Source organism: Centruroides vittatus, unplaced genomic scaffold (assembly GCF_030686945.1).
Source record: "Centruroides vittatus isolate TY-2023 unplaced genomic scaffold, ASM3068694v2 contig_970, whole genome shotgun sequence".
Lineage (NCBI taxonomy): Eukaryota > Metazoa > Arthropoda > Arachnida > Scorpiones > Buthidae > Centruroides > Centruroides vittatus.
In genome coordinates, this window is record NW_027122643.1 from 3,287,599 (window position 1) to 3,302,990 (window position 15,392).

At 26.7% G+C, this 15,392-nt stretch overlaps 1 protein-coding gene across 1 annotated transcript in view; it reads left to right on the forward strand.

The window, feature by feature from the left end:
• The window catches only part of Oatp30B (Organic anion transporting polypeptide 30B), an 89,189-nt gene that overhangs the window by 52,015 nt on the left and 21,782 nt on the right, over nucleotides 1-15,392 (forward strand). Inside the window, exons 6-9 of the mRNA XM_067282768.1 lie at nucleotides 100-265; nucleotides 3,982-4,175; nucleotides 7,973-8,157; nucleotides 13,887-14,121. Of these exons, the coding sequence (XP_067138869.1) occupies nucleotides 100-265; nucleotides 3,982-4,175; nucleotides 7,973-8,157; nucleotides 13,887-14,121 (780 nt within the window). The remainder of the gene's footprint in view (nucleotides 1-99; nucleotides 266-3,981; nucleotides 4,176-7,972; nucleotides 8,158-13,886; nucleotides 14,122-15,392) is intronic.

Consider the following 15,392-nt stretch of genomic DNA (forward strand, 5'->3'; position numbering starts at 1 on the left):
ACGAAATTTTAAGCAGTTTCAAATTTTATAAACTGTTTTAAATATATAAAAATACTAAATTACATATATATGAATTGATTATGATTATTTTTTTTATAGGTATAATTGTCATGGGTATTGGATCATTGGTTTTTGCATTACCTTATTTTCTTGACCAAACTGCATCTTCATTGAATTGGAAAAAGCAAAATCTCTCTTATTTTGATGAGAACACATGTCATATGGCTACTGCTTCTGTACAGTCACTTTCTGCAGGTCATCCCAGGTGAGAAAAGTTTTGATTATTCCACAAAATCAATGATTTCCAAACTTTTTTGAGCCACTGCCCTTTGGTTTCATAAACTTAACCCAATGCCCTCACTCTCTTAGTGCACACAGGGTAGAAAGAATATATGAATATGAATCAATTTTAAAATAAAATAATAATGATATTGAATACCTATTGTAAAAAATTAAAATAAAATTCAGGAAAATTCACATTTGTATTTTGTACATTTGAGAAATTTATATATTTTTGATTAGATTTGCAATTATTTTCTGCAATAGTATAATTTTATTATTTATAATTTGAACCATCAACAAATTCTAGGTAAAATTGTAGGAAAAATAGTTATTTAAACTTTTTAAATTAATAGTTATATTATAGGATAAACATGTCACATCCAAGTCATTTATTTATTGCTAAGTCAATTATTTACAAATGATTGACACTGAAGAATGAATTGAATTATAACAGAAAATTCTATTAAGAAAACTTAACAGGAATGAATTATAATAAAATAAATGATGATTGCAAAATGAGGAAAAGTTCTTTGGGAGTTACATTTAATTAAATGTTTCAAGCTCAATTATTATAGAATATCAGTTTCTTGAATATTTAATTCAGCTATTCACGAATGCAAAACTCATAATGGCAAGAGGTATTAAATTTAAAAAGCAGTACAAAAATATATTACTTGCAAATATGTAATGTATTTTGTTTTTAGGTAAAAAAAAAATAAATAAATAAGAAATTGAAAATGGATTGGGGGAAAAATCCATTTTCTCCCCCAAAATTTAATATAGAGTGTTCCATGCAAATTTGGCTCCACTCACAGGAAATGATACAAATGAATACAGACAAAGGATACTCACTAGAAACATTTAAATATACAGAAACTTATAGGAGATGCTGAAAGTGATGATGTTATACATCTAGGCACCTTTGTATATGCATAATTTTGTTTAGACTGACCTTACATAAAATGCTGTTATCAATAGCTTCAATGCATCTGCAAATGCTTTCCTTAAGTTTGCATATAATTGAGATTGATCTAATATACTTTCCTTTTTAAATAGCCTCTAAAAAATTTACATCACATATTCATTAATGTTTGACTATAACAAAATATTTAAGAATTAATATTTTATTAAGAATATACATGTAAATAAAATGTATTGGAACACATGAATTAATTCATAAAATTTTTATCAGTTTTGAGTATAAGTTTAAAAGCAAAATTTTATGTAGAATTAATTAATTTCTATAATTAAATATTATCAAAAGGTGATAGTGATGCCTCATACTTCAAATTTAATTCACTCCAGGAGGTTGTTTAAAGTCCAAATCCAAGTTTCACCTTTTAATTTTTTTATGTGTTACATGTTTCAACTGTTTAAAAATAATATTTCAAAAACATTCGGTTTTACATGTTCCAGTTTTGGAATTTCATTGGTTTTACTAAACCTGAAGCAGACCTTGATTAAGATCAAAAGTGTTTGTTTGATTTTTTTTATTAAACATTTTTCTTTTTGTTACCGGATTATAAAGGTTTCTTAGTGTTTGTCCAAATCAAATTTTCCCATTGGAAATAATGGAAAGTATAATAATCCATTCCCAGACCCTGAACAATACCCATTTCAATAAACTTAAAACAGCAAATATACAACTTAAGGTAAAAATAACAATTAAATGCCATAATAATAAATTAAAACACACAAGCCAGAAATAAAATATGTAAATACTGTATAATAAAATGAAAATTTGCTTTTACTGGTCACACACTGTGGATTTCAGCATCTTAGATATGTGATTTAAATATAACAGTTACAAAATATAATATATTATAGATCATGTGAGATTTTATTCTTTGTTTAGAAGCTTACTTTAAACTTTTCACATCACATTTTGTTTGAAAAATCAAGTTATAATGTTTTTGGATAAAAAGCATTTTAAGCATATTATGCTTGAAGAGTTTTGAAAAGGATGTAACACCATACAAACAGTAAAAAAAATTCATATTGTATATAAGAAAGATGCTCCTAAACTTTGAACATATTAAATGTGGTTTAAAAAGTTCTGTTTGGAAATTTGAACTAAAGGATACAAAATGTAGGGGGGAGTCCAAGAGATGTTAACAAAGAAAATTGCAGATAGAAATTGCTAAAAATTGATAAATAGCACACAATACAATAGCACACAATACAGTATAAATAATCATCAAAAAAGAATAAAAAAGCACTGAAAACATATGAGCATGAGGTGAAAGCAAGAGACCACTTGGACACACAACAGATTGCATTTATGCTTCAAATGCATTTTTTTCATTGCATATGCAATTCAAAACTCCAAATTTTTGTCAAATTTTGCATTTGTAAACATTTGAAATTAAAGTTGTTTGAAGTGCAAGGCACCCATGTATTTAATTATTAATTCTATATAAAATTTGCTTTAAAACTGAAGATAAATAATACAGAAAGTAAATTTATACATATTTATAAGTAGAATTGTTTGATAAGAAATGCTAAATTATAAATACCATATTATGTGAACTGTTGCCTAGTTATAGACAAGCTAGGTCAAACTCCAGTTTCCACTAAACATGGCAACATATCTATCCTGAGCTTGGCACACTATTACAGATTGTTACTCATCGTCTTAGACTGCTGAAAAAGGTAGTGCCTTTAAAATGCAATAGTGTGTGAATATAAACAAAATCATATGCAAAGATAATGATTAGAACTATAAGTAGTGTCACACAACTTAACAAAAACCAGAAAAGTCAAAAATCCTTTACTTTTCATCTATATACAATACAATGGGCATTGTCAAGTTCAATTAAAACAATATAGAATTAGAAAACTAAGATAAAAGTTGGAACAGAATGTTTTAATTTAAAAAATAAATTTTTAATTTTATTTTGGGGTCTTTTGATTTTGCTGGTTTTTTAGTGTGTTGCATACCTCTGTGAAAATGTACAGATTACCTGCCCCTAAATTTCCCATCAAAAATACTATACCTCCCCATTAAATTTCCCACAGTCACTTTAATTTTCCACTAAATTTAGTGGGGAATCCCTTAACTTGGTAACACTGATTATTGGTGATGGCAGCATGCTCAGATGACAAAATAGCAGAAGACAATTGAAAATTTTTTAGAACTGGTGATTGATTTGAAAACTCTATGAAGCAATTATATGTTATTGTATATTATTTTCTTGCCATTCTATGTATGCTTTTGATTAATACAATGTATTAATATCATGCAAATAAACAAATGTTTTTTTTCTGAATAATTATTGGAAGTAAAATGAATTAAATAATCTAGCAATTTTCTTAATCCAACACTGTTCTAGTCCCATGTGTGTTGGATTACTGAGATGGTACTATACTTTTAATTTAATTTCTGATGATATTTTCTGTTTGCTCAGATAAAAAATAAATATTTTATGACAAAATTTTCTTTTAGAAAGATTACACAAACTGTTTTCTTAAATATAAAACAAAAATAAAAAATATTATTTAACTCTTCAAATTTTTTTTCCCAAATATATAGATTTAAGAATGAGGAAAGTAATTAATTATAACTGACATAATTATTATATTAAATTTATAAACTTTTGATGTGCAGTATTACAAAATTTATTAAATATATATTAAAATCTCTATTACATTTTTAAACAAAAATATTGATTCCTAATCTTTCATGATACATTTTTTTAGCCACTTTTTGAATCCACCAGCTGCTGAAACCGATCCAAAGTTATGTATTGAAGGCAGGTCCTCCAATGTACTGTATATAATGATATTTATGCTAGCTCAAATATTGATTGGTTGTGGAGGCTCACCAATTTTTACTCTAGGAATAACATACATTGATGATCATGTTAAGAAAGAAAGTTCCTCACTCTACATAGGTCAGTATATTTACTTTTAAAGTTATGATTTTGATTAATGTTTACTATGATTTCACTGTGATTAAATTCGTTACTATATGTAATTGAAATCAAAGTTTTGAAATTTAAAAATAAATGAAAAAGTGAAATTAAAATTGAAAAATTACAACAAATGTTTTATGGAAATTATTTATTGTATTTCTTCAAGTTTTACTCCTGAATGAATGCTTTTTAATCATCATTTTTCTTAAGAACAAATTGAAAAAAAAAAATTTAGAAAAATTATCAAGTGATTGTTACAAAAATTAATTAATAATATTTTATTATTTTTTTTTTCAATTTGTTCTTAAGAAAAATGATGATTAAAAAGCATTCATTAAGGCTTCATTAAGCTTTTCATTAAGCTTTTGAGTAAAAAAATGCTTTACCAATTAACATAAAATTCATTTTCTGTTTGTACAGTATAACAATTTATTACACAAGATGATTCATATAGAACACTCAAATTATTGAAACCTCTAATTCATAAATGCATAGACTAAGTGAAATGAAAATAGTGTGAAACATCCCCAGAATCAAGGTGAATGTAGTGTTTGAAATGCTGCTGTTGTCCTCCACAAGACAGTTGCCATAACATCCATATACTGCAGTTCACCACAGAATGTTTGTTAGAATATTGACAATCTCTAGTTGGTGGTGTTTCAGAGTTTCTATTTTGCAAGGTTTATTTGTATACATTGTCTTTCAAAATCTCTGAAATCTGGAAATATAAAGTCTGATGATTGAGAAGTCTACAGGATTTTGAGATGATGGTTTTGGAAGAAACTATGCTTAAGTCATAGATTCCTATGCCATGTGCCATATTTACTCCATCCTGTTAGAAATAGCCTTGTATTGTTATATTGTTATCCAGCTGTTTCACAAATTCAGTGAAGGTTAAGATGGGTAAGCAAAACATAGGGCCAATGATCCTTTTAGTTGTGATTTTGCATTGTATGCTGATTTTTTTTTTCAGCATGTATACAGTTTCATTATTGTATGCAAATTTATGTCAGATCAGATTCTCAAATTTTGAGAATTTATATATCTAAAGAATAGAAAAATATTTCATCTGTATACCATTTGATTTAGATTATACATGGATTATCATGAACAAATTTCTGGAATCATTAACAGTACTACTGTATTCTCTTTTCCTTGTCTAGTTCTTGCAATTAGTTTAAGGCTGTTATTTTTGTCTTCTTGGTAGACTGTTTACAAATGTATGAATACCTGATTTCCTTATATGTAAAGATTTATTCAAGACATAACTTCTGTTCTGTCATGATTGTCTTTGTACATTAGTAATCAAAGTTTACTGTGTTCATCCAAAATAGAACTTGCCTTTTTTAACTTCTTGGCCAATTGACATATTGTCATTTTCTGTAGAATGTATGTCTCAGTCACTGAACATCCATATAACAACATTCCAGCAATTTTCACCAAGAACATACACACTCCTATACAGGAGAGCAACATGTCATAACCATGAGATGCCTTGTTTTAAGAAAATCGGTACCACTCAATACCATCTAAATCAAAAATGGCAAATTACACATGCATATAGTAGTGATGTGAAAAGGCAATATTTATATAGCAAATTTTGATATCTGCTTTTGATCACACATGTTTTATAATTGCCATTGGATTTAAATTTTCTAAAAGTATCATTTCATATGAAGTACATTTAAGCTCTAAGGCAGGGATAGTCAACCTTTTTATACCTACTGCCCACTTTTGTATCTTTGTTGGTAGTAAAATTTTCTAACCGCCCACCAGTTCCGCAATAAGTTAATTTAGCGCAAGTGCAAAGTACTCGTAATTTTTGAGTGGTGGTTTAGTAAAAATATGTAGTTAAATTTATCTTTTTATTTATATTTTGCATATGTTTATAATATACAGAAATTTTTTAGCCAGTGCACCAAGTGTTACTTTTTTCAGTTTGACGTAAAAAAAAATAATCTAAATCTGGCAACGTGACCCCACCACAAAATGAGCTTAGCTTGAGTGATGGCCACTGTTACAGTACAACCTGCTTTGTCAGTGAGTCATAGAGGCGTGGTGATAACAGAAAGTAGCTTCGGCATCTGACAAAACCCCTACCAACCATCACGAAAGCTCAAATTGCCCATTAGGGTAGGGACCAGGTTGACTTCAACTGCTCTAAGGTGTCCTAACTTATTTCTCAGCATTTATTTGATATAAACATTATATGGTGTTAATGAAGAGGTATTCTACATGAATCATCCTGTGTTTGTAATAAAATTTAAATTTTTAAATTTTTTATTTATACTAATCTTTAACATTACAAAATAATGACAACTTTATTGGCAATTAGGCCAAGTTGAAATCATCCAAAATAAGTTTTTATAGTTTTATTTTGAAATCAAAATTGAAATAAGACAAACATACATTTTTTTTGAAATATGTATATTAGAGTTTTTTCTTTCACAAATTTTTAATGCAGATAATTTTATATTTAAATGAGTAAATCATGTTTTATTATGAATAAATATATCCAAAGTATATTTTATTCAATATCTCATATTAATCAAATATTCTATTTTATTTAATGTTTTATAATTATTTTTTATCAGATAATATATACATATAAAATAAATTAATTGACAGATACATCAAAATTGCAGTTGGGTTTAAAATTTCTAAAAGTATCATTTCATATGAGGAACTGGTACATTCAAGTTCTAAGATGTCCTAATTTATTTCTCAGCATTTAATTGTTATAAACATGAAGCACACTTTACAGGAGTACATACAGAAAAATAATGTAATACAACTTACATATTTTTGATTTTATGACTGAAAGTCAGCTAAAAATGCTTATTTGTTGGTATATTCTGTCCACTAATAAATGGCACTAATAATTGCTGATTGACTTGAAAACAATTTATCATGAAGAGCATGTAGCCTGTGGAAAAGGAAAAATTCAAAATTTACCTTGGTAAAGAGTAGGAAGTAGTAAGATGAATCTTGCTTCATGTCATCCCATGCAAAAGCAGATATTATAATGTGCTGTTCTTGAAATAAGAATATTGCCATTATCAATTTCACAAATAGGTCATAATAAAAGTGTTTCTAGATAAGATATGCAATGGGACAATGGTCTGACACTAACTTCACTTAATATAGCTATTCCCCTCATGTATCCTAGTTATTGCATGAAAATAAAAAGACACATTAGAATTTGAATGCATCATGTAGAGAAACATTTCAAATTATTTATTTAAATTTAAAAAAATGTTAATTATATTTTTATAGAACATAGTTAATTAGTGTAATTTAGCTCTTCAGTTTTCATGTTGTTTGCTAGAATATCTTTTAAGAAAGTTATAAGAATGTCTAAGAATATTTTTGTATTGTTAATGTTTTCTGATTGACTATTAAAATGTTCTATTTGACACAATTTTTAAAGTGCACAAAAATCAATTATTAAATAACAGATTAGCTAAAGATAATTATTATTATTATTTTAGATGTACCTTAATCATTTAACATTTTTAAATTTATATTTAAATTTTTTATCAAAAAAATTGAATGTAATTTTGTTTTTTAAACATTTGATCAATGGAGACTTTTATGCTCTGTCCTATAAAAGAGTTTTAATATATTCAATTAAATGTAATGTTTTATTATAAATTTCAACACAGACAGATAATTTTTATTGTTTAGAGAAAATGTCAATAAAATACTTTATTTTTAAGTATTTTTTAATATAATTTCTATATTTTATTTATTAGTAATTTTTTTTATTTTTAAAGGGTGTATGTATAGTATGGTGGCATTTGGTTTGGTTTGTGGATTTCTGCTAGGAGGATATCTGCTTTCTGTCCATGAAAATTCCATCCTTTTCAATACAGTACCTCCTGGTATCTATCCTGGTCACCCAAGGTGGGTAGGAGCTTGGTGGGCTGGATTTGTGATCTATGGATTATTGTTAATGCTAGTAAGTATCATATGTATTATAACAATTGCATCTCTCTTGGTACTGTAACACCAGTAAAATCTAAAATAATTACTTTCCTTAAAGAAAAAATTTCTATGTGACTTTTTTAGTTTAAATTATTGATGATTCTTTACTTCAGTAACTTGTTCTTTACTAAAGATATGATAAAAAATTAGTTTTTCTCTTGTGTTTTTAATATATTAAAGAAATATGTTTTTAATGCCTTTATTCTTATTCATTCAATAATTTTTTTATTTGTAAATTGCCTTTTCTTAATAACATTTGTAAACAAGTTGTTAACAATTCCCCTATGAAAGAACCTTTATATTTCAATAAACATTCAGAAATTATTCTATTTAGGTAAAGATTAATATTATTAATATTATAAAATAAAAATTAATTATTTAAATATAATTTACTAATTATATATATCTAATAATGAACTGAATAAAATGAACAATAATACATTAAATTGAAAATTTCAATAATTGACTAAATTTTAAAATATAACTGTGATAAATTTGATAATTAAATAAGGTTTTTTTTTTTAGATTATTATTTTATAATTTGACTGTGATTTTAACATATAAATTACAAAATCGTTAATTATGTTTGAAAAGAGTAATTAAAAATATTTACATTAAAACTTCTAACTCAATAACCAAAAAACTAGCAAAACAAACACTCACTTAAAAAGCAAATGTTTTATCCATTTTTAAAGGACATCATCAGGCTGAGGTAGTAATTGTGCAATTCCATATTAGAACACCAGCCTGATGTCCTTTAAACATGGACAAAAGAAAATGTTTGATTTTTAAGTGAGTTTTTTTATTTTTTTATTTTTGTTATTGAGTTAGAAGTGTTATCATTATTAACCAGTAATCTGTTGTCTTTTTATTTTACATTATAATAAATTAGCAAGACAATTTTTAAAATTTTCCATCAATGGAGGATATTTTTTCTAATCATTTGTGTGTTTAGAGATATCTTCTAAATACTAAAATTCACATCTTCCTCTCATTTTCCAGCAATTCACTGATTAAAAAAACGAACATTCTCAGTTACTTTCAGTGGTCTGTGTCAGATTAAACAGAATTTTATATCAAATGTCTTTAACAGGTTCAAAGTTTGGAATAACTCTGTTTTTCTTTGATGTAATTGTCTTTGAATTAAAATATAGTATATTTACTTATAGCTATTAATTCTATATTTACCTATAGTATTTCTAAAGCTGAAACTATATTCTAAATTAATTAATTCTATTAATCTTTACATAATTAATTAATTTATAAGATAGTTTCAGCTTTAGAATTAACAAGTTGACAATATCTTTAATAATTAACGAGCAATTATTTATTGTGACTTTGTCACAATGCCAAGCTGCTATTTTTAATCATATTTTAAATTTATTTAATTTAAAATATGTTTTCTACCTCAAATTACACAGTTCTACAAATAAAAACTTTTTGTTTCCTTCAGAAATGAAACTAGCTGTTTCTTAATAATTTTGACTTGCTGAATTCAAAAATGGTTATAAAAAAACAGAATTAGCTCATGTTTACAAGGTACATCAACATTTAATAAATTGCATAATATTCATCTGAATATGTACACATAATGTAATTTTCATTCAAGTTGGAACACAAATCATCAGAACACTTTTTGATACATAAAAGTAAATAAACAGTGAAAGCATAAAATACCCAGGACATCACTCACATGTATGACACTTATTTACAGACTTCTTATATGAATCTGCAAGTGTTTCACATGTAATGTTCCAGTAGTAGTCTGCTAACATTGACGGATTCTATTTCCCTTGGTATTATTTTTCCATTTCCAAGCAATGTCTTGGTGAAAACACTCACCATGTTTGTCACTGACAGACAGTTTTCAGGGAAAAAAGTCAGTGTGAGAATGCAAAAAGTGCATTTGTGCATTTTCAATGACATGTTGCATCCTGTCTTTTCATAACACAACAGCATGTTATTTGTAATTTGTAATTTTTAGTTTGTAATTAGAAGCTTTATGGATTCCAAGAAAATTGTTTACCACTATCCTGAAAGCATTTCAAGCTTCTTTTTCAGCACCTATTAGTATGATGTCAAAGTGTGTATTTTTGAAAAGCTTGGAAATCTGTGGACCTACAAATATCCCCTCTAACTTTTGCCTCACTAATGTTTGGAAATGTCTCTCTGGAAAACTAAATTCAATCCATGGTTTTGACAATTTTTCATAAGTCCTAATTTTATATGCAGTGATGGTAGTATGATCAAACTGCATTCTACTAACAGTTTAGAAACAACATTTTTTGATTCAGGTTTGAGGGATTTCCTTTGTGGTCAGTCTCTGCTTTTGAAATGTGCTACTAAGTCTCTGCTATTCCTCTCAGAGAAAACAACAGACCCCAGCTGAAGTCCAAGTAATAATGCTATAACTTTGAAATCATAACACACCTTCCATTTATGTTCTTGATAATTTACTTTTGCAAGATGTTGCTTCATGCTTTCATACGATTCTTTCATGTACTTTGCATGGCCAATGGAAAGCTTTTGTTACACAACAGTAACAAAACAGCTTTAAGGCTCACCTTGGAGGAGTCAATGAAGAGTCTCCATTTGCATCATTTGTAACTTATATTCGGAGATGTCATAAGAATTCTTCTCTTTTCTTTCCACAGACATTCAAGAAAATGTACTTCAAGCTGTAGAGCAATACATTTCAAGAACTACAGAAAAATGGCAAATTTTCCAAAGATTTGACATATTTTGTTTGAAATCTTAAAAGCTAGAGCCAAGTTAACATTTTTATTGTCATATTCATATTCAGCACCCTTGAATTAGTAATATTTAGCTACTTTGGTTTTGGAAGCTTTTTGGCTGTTGACCAGTGTTATCATCAATAGTAGTGGTTTGCCTCTGTACATCATAATTTTCCATTAGCAAGAAAGTTGTGCCTATCATCTATCTTACTCCTTTCAGTGGAAAATTTTCGAATTGAAATAACGTGACTTCCAGTTTGCATTGGAAGTTCGTATATAGTTAATTGGAGCCTCTTGCCCCTAAGGTTTCCACACCTGGTCTTGAATTTCATTTATCTAACACCATTCTTGAGATTAAGGAAAGACAGACAGACTGATGTTCCCATAAGAAACAAATACCATAAATATAATACAGTAAAGAGATAATCTCTGTACAAAGCATTACATATATGCAACATTCTTTGCATAATACAATTTCAGTACATAAATAAAATCTCCGGTATAAAAATATAATTACAAAAACATAATACAAAATCCCATACGTGATAATTAGTAAATAGTATTCCAAACATACACAATTAACTAGTAAGCAAACTGTACGAACTGTGATGACCTGATGCCATGACAGTAAAAATGAATGGAATTTAAAATAAAAATAGAACTAACAAATAAAAATTAAAGAAATAAATAAATTACCTACCTGGAAAAAATATGAAAGTAAGAAATATGCAAAATAGGTTAGCAAGAGGTCATCACAGCCCATCAACACCAAATTAACCGTCAAGGGAGCTGAATCCAACACACTTAATACTGAGTGATGCTGTCACCCTTTGAAATACAAATTAAACTCAAGCTTTATAAAACAGAAAAATAAAATGAAATATGTTCATGTTAGCAAAAGAAAACGATGTAATAATTGAAAAACCACCCAAGATAATGAATTTGTTATCAATACTTGAGGCCTATCCATAAAGTTTTGCTTTTGCTTGTGTCTAAGAGCAGAGGTTTAACATATCCATTCACGATTGTGAATGTGTTCTATTGTAAATGGTCTTTGTTGAGCATTTCAAAATGAGAGGTAAAGTAGAAAATTTTGCTAAATAAGGAGAAATTGATTATTTAGTTTTTTTAGCTCAAAATATGTTCCATTCATTCTTAAAGTTATGGATGTTTATGGTGAAGAAGCAATGAGTATTCAAAGTGTGATAAAATAGTCTTCATATTAGCCTTGCCTTGTGAATAATCTGCACCATAATGAAGTCTTCTGTTGATCACAGATGTTACTGGTGAAATTTTTGTCAAGTAGTGCTGAAAACTACTGCTATTTGCTTCAGAAATTATGCCATGTGATTCAGAACAAGTGATGAGATTTACCCATGACAATGTCTTACTTCATACTACTGTTCACATGCAAACATTACTGGAAAGTTCTAATGAGACATTTTTGAACATCCATTCTTTGCTTCCTCAGATTTCCATATCTTTTCTTCAAATGAGGAAATTTTTGTCCAGCCAGTGAGTGAGCAGTGATCAGAAGTCAAGAGAAGTTGTCTGACAATGGACTACATACTTGTTGGAGGAATTCTTTGACTATGGCATTCAAATGCCATACTTGAAGAATTACAAATATTTCAGGACACAATAAATGTTTAAATAATCATAGTAATTATGTAAGTAAATAATTGCATGTCTGTGCATGATTGTGTCTAACTGTCATGTTTCTATTGTTTAAGTGTTAGACTTTGCAACTAACTTCTAAAATTTAATTTTAGAACATATTACATAATACTTTGTAGCATAATAAATTTCAAAAATTTTAATTAGCTGTAAATTGTTATTAATGTGAGAAAATATTTTACATTATAAATTTTCCATAAAATAATAATAATCAGTTATTGGAGGTGATATTTAACTATTCAGACAGTAACTAGATTTAGGATAAATACAAAAATTGAATTATATTTTTCAAAAGAGCTTAGTGTTATATTCTTTGCATAAATTTATTTTCAAATTGATCTGAAAAATAAGAAAAAAATAAGATTTTTAAAAAGATTTTATTGTAATTAGTAATTTATACTTTTAAATAGTCAAAAAAAGTCTGCCAAAGTCTTGCCAAATTTTAACAGCATGTTCTATAAATTATAATGATAAACTTCTATATAAACATAGGTCCAAAAATGCTTCCTTTTCAGATTACAGTAGTTTGAAAAGTTCTGTGTACAGTTATTGTGCTCCATGTATATTGCCATTAGCTCAACCATATGTAAAATGAATGTCTTTCATTTCTGAGTTAGCATAATGGTTCATTGTATTTTAAAGAACATTTAAAATGCCACTTGAAAACATAGAAAAATATAGATATCAAAATCATAGCTGCTATTAATTTGTATTATGTAAAAGTTTTTAATTACAGCTAATTTTAAAATTATTGTAATTTCGAAAGGAAGCATTTTCAGACTTTTATTTATATGGAATTTTTTATGACCCATAGAACATATTATTAAAAGGGGATACCTTTCAAAAACACTGTATAAAATATTTCTCCTATTTACAGAGTTGAATCTTTAATTCAACTCTGTTGCAAGTTTTTATTTCATTTATAATAAAAATCATTTAAAATTATATACTAGTTTATTTTAATCAAATTAAAATAATTAATAAATTAACTTAAGAATAACTGAATACAGTTTATTTAAAGTTATAAAATTATGATATCCAATTATTATTTTTATCTTAGAGATAATTCTCTAGGATGTAGATTTGAAATTTTAAAAACTGACATTTGTTCATCCTAATTATATTCTTAAAATAAAATAAAATATAATATAATATAACTTATTATATTAAAGTATTATATATATATATGTCATTGTTATGTTAGTGAAGTTTTTAACTTTCAATATTTTTTGCAGGAAAAATTAATTAAATTTTCATATTCTTATATTTTTTGCTTTCATTTACACTTCAGGTTGCAGTACCATTCTTTGCTTTCCCAAAAATTTTAAAGCGAGAAAAACAGAGATTGTTGAGAAGTGAAAAAATAGAATTTCTGATGAGAAGGTTAAAACCTGGTATGAGTTCAAGTGTGGATCGTCAAGGCAGTCATAGTGGTCATTATGAACATAATGTTCACACTGAACCATCATCTGTTCAATATAGTGAAGAGATTCAAAAAAAGAAACAATATGGCAAAGATATTAAAGGCAAGTAATAAAAATTATTTGTTGAAATTAATAATGTGGCAAAAAATTATTTTAAGAAGTGCAAAAACAAACAAGAATGTTGAAGAGCATATTAAGCCTATTGATATTTGTATATTTAGTTTGAAAAAGTTTTTTGTTAAATGATTTGAAATAGTTTACCACACACAACTAAATTCAAACAATGACACTGTTTTTTTGTCTGATGATGACAGTAATACACTTGTCAAAAGTACTTGTATGAATTTTGTTCAATTAAGCTCTTTATAATGCTAAAAGACAGTTGCATTTTCTTTATTTTTCTATGTGATTTTGACTTGAAGTGCTTTGAGTTTTTAAGATATTTTTGAGAACATGGTATTTATTTATGTTTCAATTTGTAGCAAAACATTTGTATTAAGAAATTAATGAAAATTTGTCAAATCTAAAACTATATAAATGAAGTTCATTTAGTAATAATTCCATTGAGTATATTTTAAATAAACTTAAATAAAATATTTAATAAATATATAATATTATAAGCTTGCTTTATTGATGAACTTTGACATTATTTCTTAAGTAATAAATCAAGTAAATTAACACTCATAAAATTTTGAAGTCCAGTAATAAAACGATTCATGAAAACGACTTCAAGATTTTATGAGTGTTAATTTATGAATATACCAGTATTCACGTAAGAGGATTGTTTAGTTTAATAAATCAAGTATTTTTAAGCCCTGCATTTCATCTGTAGTATATATAGATAGCATTTATTAGCTGTTAAATATCTATTAAAAGAAAACTTTTAACATTGAAAGTAAAATAATAATAAGCAATTCCTAATATCACCATTTTTTTAATTTTAAATAGAACATGTAATTTAATTCTAATAAGAAAAAATATTCAGAGAGACATTTATATAAATGATCTTTGAATATAGAAATCCTCTTATCCTGACAAGCTACAGTAAAATTTATATAGGTGATAGATATAAATTATTAGAATGTTTCTACCAAACAAATACAATAATCATTAGCTATTTCCCTATTTTCTATTTACATTTGGATTCCAGACATGGCATTAAAGTTTCAACAGAAAGATTAGCCAAACTGAGTGAGAGTTTAAAGATTAACTATTAAAAGTTTCAATATCTCTAAATATTTTCTTTCTATAACATAGCCCTTCAACAAAAAGATATTTTATGCTGGTGAAAATATCATTAGTTCTTGAATGCTTAATCTATAAATAAAAACTATAATTAAAGTAACCTAATCCTATGGTAAGATTGGGTAATT